The 16,074-nt window shown below is 40.5% G+C and overlaps 1 protein-coding gene across 1 annotated transcript in view; it reads right to left on the bottom strand.

Moving 5' to 3' along the window:
* Nucleotides 1-16,074, bottom strand: part of SMAD9 (SMAD family member 9) — a 59,572-nt gene that overhangs the window by 18,607 nt on the left and 24,891 nt on the right. Inside the window, 1 exon segment of the mRNA XM_036831888.1 lies at nt 4,779-5,408. Within this exon segment, the coding sequence (XP_036687783.1) occupies nt 4,779-5,184 (406 nt within the window). The 5' untranslated portion in view covers nt 5,185-5,408.

Genomic DNA, 16,074 nt, shown 5'->3' on the forward strand with positions numbered 1-16,074 from the left:
AAGGGCAAGCATTGTCCAGGCATTCCTAGCTCCTACTGACTTCTAAAGTGTCCCAAGGCTTGGCAGAAAGAAGCTATTCCATGAAGTATTGTTGAGGGGTGACCTGGTACCAACATAAGTTCCAGAAAGAGAAGCAGGGAATACAGAGGGATGAAGTGATCAAAGAAATAATAGGTGAAAATGTCTCAGAGCTAAAGAAGGATCTATGTCATCAGATTGAAAAGAGCCACAGAGTATACAGTCTAATTAATGAAAAAAGATCCAGACCTAGTCATACCATCTTGAATTTCAAACATCTAAGGACAAACTGAATATTCTAAAAGCTCCCAGAAGATCACCTCAAAGTCACCTACAAGGACATGAGAAACTGATTTATTACTTCCCATCACCGATGCTGGACAGTGGAAGGCAATGGACCAATGCTCTTCTAAGGGGGAATAATTCTTACCCCCAAATCCCACAATGGAAACTAATAGAATAGCCAAAAGAATAATATAATTAATATTATATTAACTTGTATAATAAAACAGAAACCAAAATATAGATTGAGAAGAGGAAGAAAGGAAAAGGTAATATAAATTAGCTAAATCTTCACCTTTTATGTTAGAGTCAATGAAATTAGCTAAAAGTGATACATTTGAAAACAGATGTTATAAGCATATTATCTAGAGTTATCTTCATATTTTTTTAGTAATAATGGAGAGAACTAGCAAAAGAACCAAGCAAGAATGATTAAAAGAGGTTGCTTCTGGAAATGGCTGAGGTAGCACTTGTTTCAAATCACACTATGGATTTGTTATCACATGCAAGTATCAATAAAAACTTTCATAGAAAGTAAATGTTTTGGAGTAAACAGACAACAGTTACAATACAATAACAATAACATCCATCACGAAGTCCACCATTTACCCACTATCATACATTTACCTCTTTTTAACAAGCAATAATTTTCAGTTCTATAGGTAGAATATAAACTCCAACAGGTAAGATGAAAAGTTTTAAGCTAAACCACTACAGAGATGAGGGTGGCAGAGAAACAATGACTTCTTCCTCCTTCAAAAGCCAGCATTTGTATATGCCTTATGACATGATAGAACAAATACTCAACATCACTGTGCAAAAATGACCTGGATGATAAGCCATTCAATTTCCTTTTATGTAATCCATGAATATACAGGCATACAAAAATGCCTTGCCTCATGAATACTCTGAAAGTGAGGGGCTGACATAGTAAATGACATATGACTTCTTTTCCAGTGATGCTTCTTGATCACAGTGTTAACAAAGATCAAATAAACACTCATTTTTCTTTTTTGGATGAAGAATTCAGATACTCTCCGTGACTTCAGTTCTAATGTAAGGTATCTACAGTGTATTCTTAACACTGATAAACAGCCTCCCTCATATCTGAATGCAGAGACTTTCACTCCACCGTGGCCTGCAGATCTGAGGCACCAAAAGAAAAGAAAGGATGCATTTTTCTTTATTGAGGCAAATATCTTGATAATGTATTTCTATCATCTGGGTAAAACCAAAGGCAGTGAAGATTTGTAAGGAAAACTGATGATATCATCCTGGTTGTATTTTTTTTTTGAATTTTTATAGCATTTGTATTTTAAGGATTTAGGGCAAATACATATTTTTTCTACTTGATAAAAAGAAAATCAGTACTTAAAAGGTTCAAAAAATATATCAATTGAGTGATTTTTTTTAACATAAATAAATTATATTGATTTTCAGGATTTAACAGCTGAAAAAACCTTTTCTGCTTCCACTGGAGGCAAAACTGAACAAAATGTTAGTTAAATAGAGCAGCATTTCTAAGAAATCTGTTGTCAGCATTAAAGATCACCTATACTACAAAGATGTCATTAAATAGAATTTGTTCAATTACTGGGTTCTCGTAATTCAGCCTGACAAGCTCAGTTTACCTTAGGTTTGTTTGCACTGATAATATTTGTAAATACTTTCACTCAAAACACAGCTGTCTTAGCCCCTTAGGGCTGCTATAGCAGGTATACCATAGACTGGGAAGCTTATAAACAACAGAAATTTATTTCTCACAGTTCCAGAGGCTGGGCAGTCCAAGATAGGGGTACAGCCTGGTCAGGTTCTGGCGAGAGCCCTCTTCTGGGTTGCAGGCTGGCTTCTTCTCACTATGTCCTCACACGGTAGGAAGGGAATGGGGTCTCTCTGGGGCCTCTTTTATAAGGACACTAATCCCACTCATGGGGGTCTAGCCCCATGACCTAGTCATCTAAAGGCCCCGCCTCTTAATACTATCACCTTGGGCATGAGGTTCTCAACATATGAATTTTGGGGGGACACAGACATTCAATCTATAGTAATAGCTATTTCTAATTACTCAATTCTATTTCTGTATCACAACTGCTGCTTGCAAATATGACCTAGTGAGCTTACAGACACTCAATGTGATGCCACCTTTTAAATACCACACTATCTAAGCATTACCCTGGGGGCAGATAATGGAAGGAGTTACTGCCTATAAGGAACTGCAGAGCAAAGCTGAGAAAAGCTTTTGTATCTATTTCAAAAGTCATGTGGTTCTGATAGAGTGTGGGCATTTTACACGGAGGAGAAATTATACTCCTGGAATAACCTCCGGTTGCATGAAGAAAAATCATTATGAGCCCTGAAAACGTTTTTGCACGGCTTCTACCAGACGCAAGCCACACAAAGTGAGGTCTGAGGACTGGTGAGACTTTACCAGCTGCTGGGTACCAGTCCGTGGGAATACAAGTACTGAAACTGAGAGTTTGTGTTTAGAAACTTTAATAGCCACTTGACAGAGTAATTTTATATCTGTTGAAATGAATAGTAAAAAATATTGAGCTTGTATTTTGCAAGTCTCTTAAAAGTTTCATCTGCCTAGTAATTCATTTGTATTGTAAAAATACTGATATTTGAGGGATTGGAAATTTTTTAAAAAACTGGTCCTTCACTACAGATAGTTTGAAAAGCACTAAAATTGATTATTTAAGTGGTTGTGTGAGTGTAAAGAAAATCAGAATTCAGCCTTCAAGTTTCCTAAAACGGGTGGTCGAAAGATGAGAGATTTCAAAGGCAAAACTTCAGCTTTATGATAATTAGGGACCCAGCAAACTTGGTGCACATTAGCATCTTCATTGTTCTCAAAATACTGACTTTAAGCACGGCTAGAAAGCTAGATGTAAAATCTGCCTTTTTCTATTAAAAGATCAAAGTTAGGAATAAAAAAAAAAAGGTATAGCTTAAACATTACCTTAAAATCAATACAATCTTTGCCCATCTTTCATTTTGGAAACTCAAACCTAAAATATGATGATATGAAATCTACCTGCCATATGTAAAAACATTCACACTATGATTCCTGAAAGAACCTCACATAATATGAAAAATGAAAACATCAAATAATCCTTTAAAATTAGGGTTTCAAGTGTTCAAAAGGAAAGCCAGATACATTTTACAAGATACTTCTTACAAGATACATTTTATAACTACATTACTCAGGAAGAGAAAAATGATTCCTTGATAAACATTTTTCATGGGATGTATTCTGAATGCTTAATATAATTCAAATCTTAGAAACAAAAGAGAAATCAAGTCATTTCTGTCATAAACTCGTTGACGACATTTTTTTAAAGTAGGCAAAGAAAGCTCAGAGAGAAGCAGGAAAGAAGAGGAGAAAGCAAAGACCTACGTGATCTAGGGGAAAGCACATCCGATTCACCAGGAATGTGGGCCTTTCTCATCACAGTCTCCCCCTGTATCCAGGGTGATGTGACCGTGAGAAGCATCCACGCTCAGGCAGGTGACTTCCTTGACAACAGTTTAACAGCATGATAGTGGGATTTGGGAGCCTGAAAGGTCACCTCACTAAGACTGCTATAGGCTGGGCATGACTTAGCCAGGACGGCTGCAAGGTTAACTGAACCTGGGAGGGGGCCAGGAGGCAGGCTGGACTCCCCCCCACCACCTGCCTTCCTACCTAGAACCGCCTCGTAATGGACATGGGCCAGTTCCCAGAGTGCATGTGCCAGCCCTTTGGTCTCCTGGAATGGGGCAGATGGCCAATCAGGGAGAGGAAGCTCCCACAAAAACTGCATCCATCGAGCCATAGGAACACTCCATCCAAAGAGAAAGGTAGTCAAATTGTTACAGCCAGTGTGAAGGAACGAAGATGAACACCAGACTTCTCCAAAAGGGTGTGTGTGTGTGTGTGTGTGTGTGAAGAGTTTTAGGAACAACACCTTCCTATATTTAAAGCCATATTTAAGAACAGCCACCAATCTCCCCTAACCGCCACTGTTTTCAGTCTTGGAAGGATTTCCAGCAACTCTCTCACTGGCTGTTTTCAGACCCAGGTAGGAGATATCTCCACTTACTTGAGCTTGGGGAAAGTGCAGCCGGTTTAGCTCAGCACAGCTGAGTGCAGGAAAGGGGGATGGGGAGGAGGAGGCTTATTTTTTTACAGTTGATCATGTCGAGGCCGTATTAAGAGCTTTCAAGAACTGGATGATGACTCCAAAATGCATCAAAATAAAACTGCGTTTTTCAAAATCACACAAAGCTTACAGGTACACTGAAATGAAAATATCTTCTGTCTAGATTGTTCTGACTACAAAATTTGGATCAGTTCCTTCAAATCGAACCTCCCTCTCTTCTCTCCCTCTCTTGCGGTAAGGGTGTCCTTCTCCTGCCAGAGCCCCATGTTCTCCACCAACTGGGACACACCCTCTTACCTTTTACAATGAACCATGAAGGAAACCCACCTGGCGTCTCCACACGGCGGTAGTGGTAGGGGTTAATGCACACCTCTTTCTGCTTGGAGCCAAATGGGAACTCACAGCACTCCAGTGGCTTCAACTCATGGTGAGACTGGAGATCAGGCCAACGCCACACTCGGCAGTAAATGACGTGGGGCAAACCCTTGCGGTGGGACACCTGCAGCCGCCCATCCAGGGAGCGGGGAATCGTCACACACTTGCTGGGTTGCCCTGGGCAGCTGAGCGCCCTCTCCAGCTCATCCATGGCTCCTTTCTTCTTCTTTAGCTTCTTCACTAATGAGTCCACCGCCTTCTCTGCCCACTTTTCCTCTTCATCTCCTTGCTTCCAGCCAAGCAGTCTCTTCACTGCTGGGCTGGTGAAGGAGAAGAGGGAGCTGATGGGGGTGCTGGAGTGCATAAGAGAGGGACCACAGGCGTCCAGTACAAACAGGAGCTGGACCCAAGGCCCTTCACTGCCTGCAGGGCCCAAGTGAAGTGAGCAAGGACGCCTCCCGGGATGTCATAGGTACCAACTCTCCAGGGACGTCATAGGTCTTCCCTTTCTTCTGGAAGTAACTGTGACCAATGCAGGCTGGAAAGTGGGTTGACTTTCTCCTAAGCCCTGGGATGGGCTGGCCAACTCTGAAAACAAAAAATAAGACTTCAGTGAACTTAATCAGGATAATTTTCAGAAAAGGTTAAAGGTTGGATGTAAGAGGGAAAATATTCTTCAAATGTTCTAGACTTGAAAACTCTCAGTCACCTTTGACTCTTCCCTCTCCTTTATTCCCTATATCCAAGTCTTGGTAATTCTGCCTTTGAAATGTCTTTCAGATTTTGAAGGTTTCTCTCCATTTCCACATATCTGAGCCCTGCCCCACGTCACCACCCGCCTTGATCACTGCAGCACCTTTGAAGGAGCTCCTCTCTCCCAATTCTAATCCATGTACTACCAAATACAATTTTTAACATGCCGTTTTCCTACTTGAGAAATTACAGTGGCTCCATGGTTTCCCAAGTATAAATGTCTCTGCTTGGGTTTCTAGGGTCTTTTCTCAACATGCTCATGCCTCTTCCTTTCTAATTTATAGTTTGCACAAGTGATCCATCTTCACTGTACAAAATATATATAAATGAAAAAGAAAAAAATTAGGATCTCTAATCACCTCACCACTCATATATTCTTCCAAACTACTTTATAGTATAGTGGTTCTCAAAATGTGACCCAAGGACCCCTGGGAGTCCCAGAGTCCCTTTCAGTGGGCTGTGAGGCCCTCTCTTTTTCAACTACACATCTGTGTGCGCTAGATTTTCCCCATGTACTTGACCCAAACAACAGATCACAACAGATTGTATTCAGGAGCAGATGTGAGAATCCAAGTGTCATATAGTAAACCAGGCATTAAACAGATGTGCAGAAATATAAAACAATAACACTCTTTTCACTATTTGGGGGTAAAATCTAGTTTTTTCAAAAAAAAGTTTATATTACTATATAATAAGTTTACTGTTGTCTTTAATGAGTCAGTAAATTTGATAAACTTCTCAGTTTTAATTACTAAAATGGTAAAAAAAAAAAAAAAGATATGAGCCACATCAGCAAAGGTTCTTTGGAGTTCTCAATAATTCTTAAAAGTAGAAAGGGTTATGGGACTTCCCTTATGGTCCAGTGGGTAAGACTCTGCACTCCCAATGCAGGGGGCCCAGGTTTGATCCCTGGTAGGGGAACTAGATCCCACATGCATGCCACAACTAAGATCCCTTGTGCCACAACAAAGACCCAGCACAGCCTAAATAAATAAATCTTTTTTTTAAAAAATAGAAAGGGGTCATAAGACCAAAAAGTTCTAGAAGTTACACAGTCACATACATAAACACGTATACAAAAAAGTACTGCTGTCACATTTGTTATTCTCCCTGAAAATCAGCTGAATTCTTCTTTGCCCTCTCATCCAAAGGAGACATTCTTTCCCAGTTATTCAACAGTCCCATTTAAATTTCCTGAGGTAGAACTGCATTTCCTCTTCTGTGAAATAGCTGGCTTAAACAAAACTCTCTCCTTCTTCCAGATTTTAGAAACCAGCTCCCTTGTTAATGTTTAAAGTAGCTGCTGGTAATATTTTGGAGAAAGAGGACTCATTTTAGCATCTTGGCATCAATCTAGCTCATAATCTCCAACAATAGCTCATTTAATATGAATTAAACATAATTTTCTCCTTTGCTTCCCTGGGGGGAAAGCTGCACCTTTCTCAGTACAATTACATGCACATCTTGAACAAAGGTGCTATCACAACGCCTGCTCTTGTGATAACCATCAGGCAGCTCTGCGAAGAGGATGGTGGTTACACAAAAATTGGTGGCATTCAATAAATATGAAGCAACACATGCATCGCTTTATTCCTTGTATAGACTTTAGTTAGCACCGTATAGAGAAAGGTAAACTAGGGTGAAAAGGAGACGTTAAGGGCTCGATAGCTGTTCTTTTTCTCTTGGCAGTTTGACTTACACTCAGTTTTATTTGGAAAGGTTGATTTTGTGGCTTAACAATCATGAATTTATAAAATATAGTTAAGACACTGTGTTCGAGCTCTGTTTACTTAATCGAGACAGGCTGCATTAAAGCAATGGTTGAAGAGGGTCAGGAGCTCTAAAGAGGAGAAGTAACACGACACAGAATAATCTGAACCCCCAAAGAGCTTTGAATTCTGCTTAGTTTTACATAGGATTTGTTATTAGTAAATTGTGGCATAAATCTTTAAGCTCAGGCCAGCAGTAGAAAACAGCTATTTATAAAGATGTTCAGTAGAGTTAAACTAAATATACCCTTTAAAAAACTTTTGCTCCATGAAACAAATCACAGTTCTCTAAACCAGAGTTTGCTGCTGCTGTTGTCGTTTTAACTGTGGGTTCCTATCTATTAACGGCCTGGGAAATCAACGTATTGGAACACATAGCTTTTGTAAAAACAACAAAGTAGACCATATTGCAGGGCAGCTAACAAAGAAAGAAAAGGCATTATTCCATTTAAATGTTTCATTCAGAGGTAGGTGTTCTGTGTGTGTGTGTGTGTGTGAGTGTGTTTTTGTGTGTGTACATGTGCATGTGTCGAGGGTCACCAAGTAAAGTTTGTTTGTTGTTGTGGGTTACAGTCAAAAAATGTTTGAAAAGCATTACCCCTAAATCATACATTTCCTCAAACCATGTCTGTGTGAGGTTCACCCTGATGAGTGACTTTCGGGGCCAATGTCCCTCCTCGTCCCCTGGGGAAATCTTAACTAGTCAAGAATCTAGGATCTGGGAACCCTGGCTCTGCAGTTTGATCTCTCTGCCACATTTCAAATCTTTATGAGCCTCACCGTGGCTCCAAAACTATGATTTTACTGCTACAAGACAGCTCCTGTCCCATAACACAGAGCCCTTGCGTTGGGGGAGGCCCCAGAGAGTCAAATTTAGAAACTCAGAGTAATAAGTCAAATTTGTAATAGTGACCACTGGATAGGGAAGGAAAAGAATACAAAATATTAAAAAGTTACAGTCTTAAGGAATTAAATTTAATATCTTGTTAAAACCTATAATGGAAAAGAATCTGGAAAATATACATAGTACATATAAAATAATATATATAGTGTGCATATATATATGTATATGTATAAGTGAATCACTTTGCTGTATACCTGAAACTAACACAATATTGTAAATCAACTATACTTTAATAAAAAATTTTAATAAAAACACAAAGTAAATTACAAATGTATATATTTAGGTCCTGTAAAAAACAGTTAAGGTTTAGTAAAGCTGATTGGGTCCACAGATGTTCAAAATATGATTCTCTACACTTGCTTGATATATTTTTTAATAGAAAAACTAAATGTAAAAAAAAAAAAAAGAATCAAACTTGGAATCTCACTGACACTAAGGCTTCCGGTTCTTGTCAATGTTAATAGTTCTTATTTGTCCAGGGGTGCGGTTTAAGGTTCACAAAGGTTATCCTCCCATTCTCATTACTATAATGCTTATTATTATTATTATTAATTTTTATTGGCGCATGGTTGCTTTACAACGTTGTGTTAGCCTCCACTGCACACAAAATGAATCAGCCATACATATACAGAGATCCCCTCCCTTTTGGACTTCCCTCCCATTTAGGTCACCACAGTGCATTAGGTAGAGTTCCCTGTGCTATACGGTATGTTCCCATCAGTTGTCTATTTTATACATAGTATCGAACATTCCTATAATGTTTTAGCCACTAGTAGAACAAAGGGTCCCTGTTTATCGCCAGCCGGTCGTCACACTGACAGCGACAGTGTAGGGCCCCCACCTCGCCCAAGTTTGTTCAGTCGTGTCCACCTGGTTCGGAACGGCTTTCCATCCTCAGATAATTTAGGTTCCTGTAGACTATGTGCTCTAACCTAGCACGACGTCCTGAAAACACCACCGGCCAGGCTCACCGTAATAATTAGCACAAGCACCCCCCGGGGGGGTCATTGTAAAACTCACAAAAATAGGAAGGGGGGTGGTGTTACTCATGCTGGTCACTACTCCATTCCTATAAAGCACAAAGAAGAATGAAACAAAATGAACTATAAAGATGAATGTACATGGAGAATTCATACACAAAAACACGACCAGATGATTTCTACAAAATATAACAAGAGCTACGGAGGAGAGAGGCAGGAGGTGGTATAGCAGGAAGAGCCCTTGGTCCAACCTGGGGGGTTCTGGAAGGGTTCCAAAGATGATCATTGAGCTGCACTTAGAAGGATGTAAGTCACAGTTAAAAGATAAACTCACTTGGCAGATAAGGGTAATTTTCTAAAGTTTTTTGTGGTTAAATTCTCACTTTTGTAAGAAAATTGCGTATCGCTGTCATGGATCAACTGTGTGATCTCGGGCGAGTCCTGTGCTCTCTCCGGGTCCTCTCATTTCCTCCTCTGCGGATCAAGAAGGGGCTCGGTCTCACTGGGAGGGTCTGTCTGGGCGATGGGTCCATGACTCCGTGTCTGTCGTGTCACATGGGATTACACAACAACCAGGTGTCATCCCACACATGGGATTTTCTTTTTCCACTTCGAAGTGAAACCAAATGGTTTATTTGTGCTAAATGAATGCAAATAACACATTCAGGATACACTTCTTTGTAAGCTGCGCTTGCTTTTACTGGGCGAAACAAGCAGTCCTCAATGCTAATGTGCTACTTTCCTCTATACCTCTTTTCCTGCCAAGCGATAATGTGTTTTGCAGCCATTATGCCAAGATATTCCTGTAATGTTCATTTCAAATAGTATTTTCTGATAGCATTTTGCACCTTTAAAATATTTGTTCGACCTCTATTTTAGGGGAACACAAGAATGGAAAAGGAAAACAGCTGTATTCCCTCAGCTGTTGGCGCTACGTTGCTACCCCTGGGGAGACCGAAAGTAACACCTTCACCCATGAAGCTACACCGCATGGGGCCAGGCAGAACACCTTCTTCTTTCCGAGGCTATCAAACTGGCCCTTTCATGACAAATGCCGTCTACCAACACAGCACAGGGCCCACTTTTCTCTCCACCTTTTTGTTTCTTTCTAGCATTATTTTTATCACCCCTGGGGAGTAAGAGTGAAAACGTACACTTGGCGTGACTGTGTCCGCCACCACTTTCAGCGCCTTCACCAAGGCCTTGATGCGGCCGGACACCCACACACGCCACCTGTTGACCATTAGAGCTTTCCTTCTTTGGGCAGAAGGAAGAACGCACCACGACCATGCCTTCTCCGGTTCACTCGTGGTCCACTTCACGCTCTCACAGCACAAAAACAATACTGTACTCTCTTTTGCTGGCATCTGAGTTTTACAATAAACCCTAACTGAGTGAGCAAAACAACTTCTCATTTTCAAGTTTTTTAAATAAACAGGACCACTTAAAAGAAAGCAGCACTGGCCACTTGCACACTCCACGATTTAACTGTGCATCATTCCACACTAAAATCCAATTTGCCAGGCTGGATAAAAGTCTGGGAGATATGAGCCTTTTATTTTTTAAGTTGTCCATTTAAATCCAACTCCTGTTAGCAGTTACTCAATCTTATTTCCACTTACTTGGCCTCACTGGAAGATTCAACTGGTGAATTCAATCCTGAAGAAAACATAATTCAAAAATTACTGTTTAAGATGCATACATTGGTTGTCTGCTCAGGATATGGAACCACCGAACAACCCCTCATGGGCACTGCTTCTTGGTCAATGTGGCCAAGAAAAATCTACATCACCTACCAGGCAGTGTACCCCAGTCAGCCCGGGGTGTCCATGGGTTGCAAGGGCCACTCCAGAAACATTCATGACAGAACACTGTTATTTCATTATTTGTTTTGTTTTTAAATTTTTCAACCTTATCAATTTTGACCCTCTAATCCACGGCCAGCATTAAGTATATCTCGGTATCCCCTCCATAAAACAGTTTACTACGGAAATTTACAATTTGAACACACTTGCCAAAAGAACTTTTTTTTTTTTTTTGGCTGCGCCACGTGGTCTGCAGGATCCTAGTTCCCCGACCAGGGATCGAACCCAACCACTGAACTGCCAGGGAATCCCTGCCAAAAGAACATTTAACCTCCTTAAAAGAAGAGACTGTTTCCTTGACTACTTCTACAGCACTTCTTGTACACCAGTAATTGATATGGCTTTTCAAGTGTAAAAAGAGACCCAAAAGAATGCTATCTAGAAAATAGCTGGCTATTATTATCACTGTTGGCTCATGTATATCATGTCTTATTACTGTACGCACTTGAAGAGAAACCAGGCTTAAAACACACACACAGGGACTTCCCTGGTGGCACAGTGGTTAAGAATCCGCCTGCTAATGAAGGGGAAAACGGGTTCGAGCGCTGGTCCAGGAAGATCCCACATGCCGTGGAGCAACCAAGCCCGTGTGCCACAACTACTGAGCCTGCACTCTAGAGCCCACGAGCCACAACTACCGAGCTGCGTGCCACAACTACTGAAGCCTGTGCACCTAGAGTCTGTGCTCCGCAACAAGAGAAGCCACCACAATGAGAAGCCAGCACCCCAACGAAGAGTAGCCCCTACTTGCCACAACTAGAGAGAGCCCGTGTGCAGCAATGAACACCCAACGCAGCCAAAAATAAATAAAATAAATAAATAAATTAAACACACACACACACACACACACACACACACAAATACATAGACGTATATTTGATTAATTCAAATTTGTCCTCACTTAAACTAGCCTGTCATCTCTACCTGTTCCAAATGAGTGGCAATCACAAGTTTGTACTGCAAGGTATAAGTAATTACCTCATACACATACCAGTTTAATGTCATTGGATAAACATGCCAGTTGGTGGATAAACATGGAAATGGCGTCATGATTTCATATGCCAGGAAAGAGGCTTTTCTAGCTGTAATCAGAGACTTCCTACAAACCTGTGAGAGGGCAGTTCGCATTCACCAATCTCCTAGTGAGCGTCTTGTTGCAGGAGTAGAATACTTCCTGCCCACAGTGTCAAAGGAAGACGACAGACATGTGTCCTTACAATAGGGGCCCCCATGATGGAATTTCAGAGCACCTATGGACCTCTGAACTGTCTGCTCATTTTGGGTGATTGTGCATATATAGATTTTTCTAGGGAGATAATTCATAGGTATTTTTCTTCAAATTCTTAAAAGAACTTGTGACCACCAAAAGATTAAAAAAAAAAGAAAAAAAGAAAGAAAAAAAAGACCCACTGAATTAGAAGAGGAAAAGGAGAAAGTATGAGAGAGAAGGGGAAGAAGCTGAAGAGGCTGAAGAGAATAGCTGACTATTCTAACTAAATTGGGTGCTGGGGAAGGGTCTTTAAAAAGACTAGGAAGAGAATTCTAAGAAGATGGCAGAGTATGAAGCACCAGGAATCTGTCTTCCCACCTGGACAATTATTACACTAGTAGAATCTAATGTAACTATTTTGGAACTCTGGAGTCATTTGAAGGCAGGCAACTTCAGGGGAAGTCTTGGATGGTAAATTGTGGCTAATATGGGCCAATTTCAGTCCTTAGCACAAGAAGAAGTTACCTAGTCCATATCCCTTGGCAGCAGCCTGCACGGCTTCCACAGGGAGCTAAAGTAGGCAAAAAGGACCGGGCCCTCCAAACATCAGGTACCTGTGCTCTGATCACCGACTGCTGATCCAATCACAGAGATGCAGACAAACCGGAGGGCAGCCGTTGATCTTGCACCTCCCACTGGTGCAAGCCCCTTCCCCTCTGGCTGAAGTGACTTCCAGGGGATTTAAAGGGCTGACACTTTTTCTCCACCTCACCCCCTTTTAACTTTCTCTTTTTCTCCTTTTGGAAGCCAGACATTAAAGACTAGGACAACTTAAGGAACTAGAGAATGAAGAACAAGCTAAACCCCAAGCTAGCAGAGGGAAGACAATAATAAAGATTAGAGCAGAGATAAATGAAACAGAGAAGAGAAAACCAATAGAAAAAAATCAGTGAAACCAAACTACTGATTCTACAGAAATAAATATGTTATAAAAGAGTACTATGAACAACTGTAATCCAACAAATTAGATAACATAGATGAACTGGAGAAGAAACAGAAAATCTGAACAGATCTATCACTAGAAGGAGATTGAACAAGTAATCAAAAAATCTCCTGACAAAGAGTCTGGGACCTGCTAATTCACTGGGGAATTCTACCAAACATTTAAAGAACTAATACCAATCCTTCTCAAACTTTTCCAAAAAATTGAAGAACAGGGAACATTTCCTAACTCATTCCATGAGGCCAGAATTATCCTGAAACCAATGCCAACAAAGGCACTACAAGAAAAGAAAACTATACCAATGTCCCTTATGAACATCAATGCAAATATCCTCAGCAAAATACCAACAAACTGAATTCAGCAGCATATTAAAAGGATTATATACCATGACCAAGTGGGATTTATTCCTGGAATGCAAGGATGGTTAGACATATAAAAATCAATGTAATATACCATATTAACAGAAGGAAGGGAAAAAAAACACATGTCATCTCAACTGATGCAGAAAAGGCATTTGAAAACATTTAACATCCATTCATGAGAAAATGCCAACAAACTACAAATAGAAGGACACTATGTCAACATAATAAAAACCATATATTAAAAAACCCACAGCAAACACCATACTCAATGGTGAAAGGCTGAAAGCTTTTCCTCTAAAATAAGGAACAAGGCAAGGATGCCCGCTTTTGTCACTTCTATTCAACATAATACTGGAAGTTCTACCCAGAACAATTAGGCAAGAAAGAGAAATAAAAGGCATTCAAATTGGAAAGGAAGAAGTAAATTTATCTCTGTTTGCAGATGATATGATCTTATATGTAGAAAACCCTAATGAGTCCACACACACAAAATCTGTTAGAACTAATAACCAAATTCAGCAAAGCAGAAGGATACAAAGTCAACATGTAAAAGTCAGTTGCATTTCTATACACTAACAATGAACAATCTGAAAAAGAAATTACAAAACAATCCCATTTACAATAGCATCAAAACAAATAAAATACTCAGGAATTAACCAAAGTGGTGAAAGACTTGTATAATGAAAACTATAAAACACTGCTGAAAGAAATGAAAGAAGACATAAGTAAATGGAAACACATCCCATGTTCATGGATTGAAAGACTTAATACTGTTAAGATGTCAATACTACCCAAAAAAATCCTAATTTTTTGGCAGAATAGAAAAATTCATTTTAAAATTCATATAGAATCTCAAGGGACCCTGAAATTCGGGTCTTTTGAGCATGAGCTACCCATTCTCTTTGCTTGGTTGGCCCTGCAAGAAACACTGTACTTTCCTTCACCATAACCTAGTGTCAGTAGATTGGCTTTGCTGCACATTGGGTGAGTGGACCAAAGTCTGGTTTGGTAACAAACAGAGAGGTGATAGTGCCAGCTTCTCCAGAAGCTGTGGAATGAGAATTCCAGGCAAAAGTTCTAAGAGGGTTGCGTAAGGGTGGGGAGAATTTGGTGAGTTTGGGTAGCTGAAGGAAAGCCTGTGTGGCCAAGGAGGAGTGGGCAAGGAGGTGAGGTGGGAGGGGTGGGCTGGAGGCAGCTCATGTTGGACTTTGAAGGCAATGTGTGGAAAATGGATTTTATTTTAAGTGCAAAGGGGAGCCTTTGAATGGGTTTAAAAAACAGAGAAGTTAAACTACCTGATGTATTTTTAAATGATCACACTGGCTGCTTATGTGGAGAAAAACAGGATGGTAAGAAAGCAGGAAGACCAACTAGAACACACTACAGTACAGGTGAGAGACCATGGGAGACCTAACAGGGCGGTAGCTGTTGAGGAAGGTGGGATCAGTGGAGTGTTGTTTTGTGTTTTTAAGATGGGGCTTCTAGAGACCATCTTACGCATTGAGAGAAATTAATCAGTAAAAAAAGGAGAGATTCATGTTGCAAAAGATAGAGGAAGTGGGGCCACAGAAGGGAAGAGGGGAGAATGAGGGCAGATTCAGTTAGGTTTGTCCATCTGGTCACTGGAAGAATGGGAGCATTACCTCTGAAAAAGTCTAATGTCTTGATTGAAGCTTGAGTTAAGACTGGGAGGAGGAGGGATGAGAGACTTCAGGAGCAAGGAAAAGGTGGGAAGTAGGGAGAGGGTGGGAAAACAGGAGTGTGCTCTGAAATACAGATACAAAACAAAAGGCAAGCTCCTACAGGGGCCAGCATGGCTGACAGACAACAAAGCCGTTGTAGGGTCCCACTCCAAGGAGCTTCAGAAAAAGTCAACCTACTCTCGGAAAAGAAGCATTCCTCATTGCTCAGACTGAAACCTGGGTCCTCTACCAGTGGGCTCTTTTCCCTTTATGATACAAGGAGGTGATCAGAGCTGGATAAAGAAGCAGGGTAGCCAAGACAGTACTTGGGTACTTATCTACATGAATCACAAAAATATCACAACACACTCTCAAAATATAAATTGGTCACATTCCTACTAAAGTAGGCAGTGCCCTCAAGTGTGAAAAAATAACACTTTTAAATATTTTTTTGTGATGATCATGCCACCCAGCACCTGGAAATTAGGAAGTCAGAGGAAATTCTGAAGTGGTAGTACAGAGGATACATGTTCCTTACAGAAAGGAGTGATTTACTTGATTGCCTTTTGAACCTTTAATATAATAGTTTCGAGGCAGGGACTGAAGATAAATACTTTCATTACTCCGAAAGGATGCACAAGAAACTGATGACATTAGATGCTTCTGGAAAGAAAATGGTGGCTGGGGAGAAGGGTGAAAGACATGTTACTTCTGTACTTTTTGAAT

Source organism: Balaenoptera musculus, chromosome 18, assembly GCF_009873245.2.
Source record: "Balaenoptera musculus isolate JJ_BM4_2016_0621 chromosome 18, mBalMus1.pri.v3, whole genome shotgun sequence".
In the NCBI taxonomy this organism is placed as follows: domain Eukaryota; kingdom Metazoa; phylum Chordata; class Mammalia; order Artiodactyla; family Balaenopteridae; genus Balaenoptera; species Balaenoptera musculus.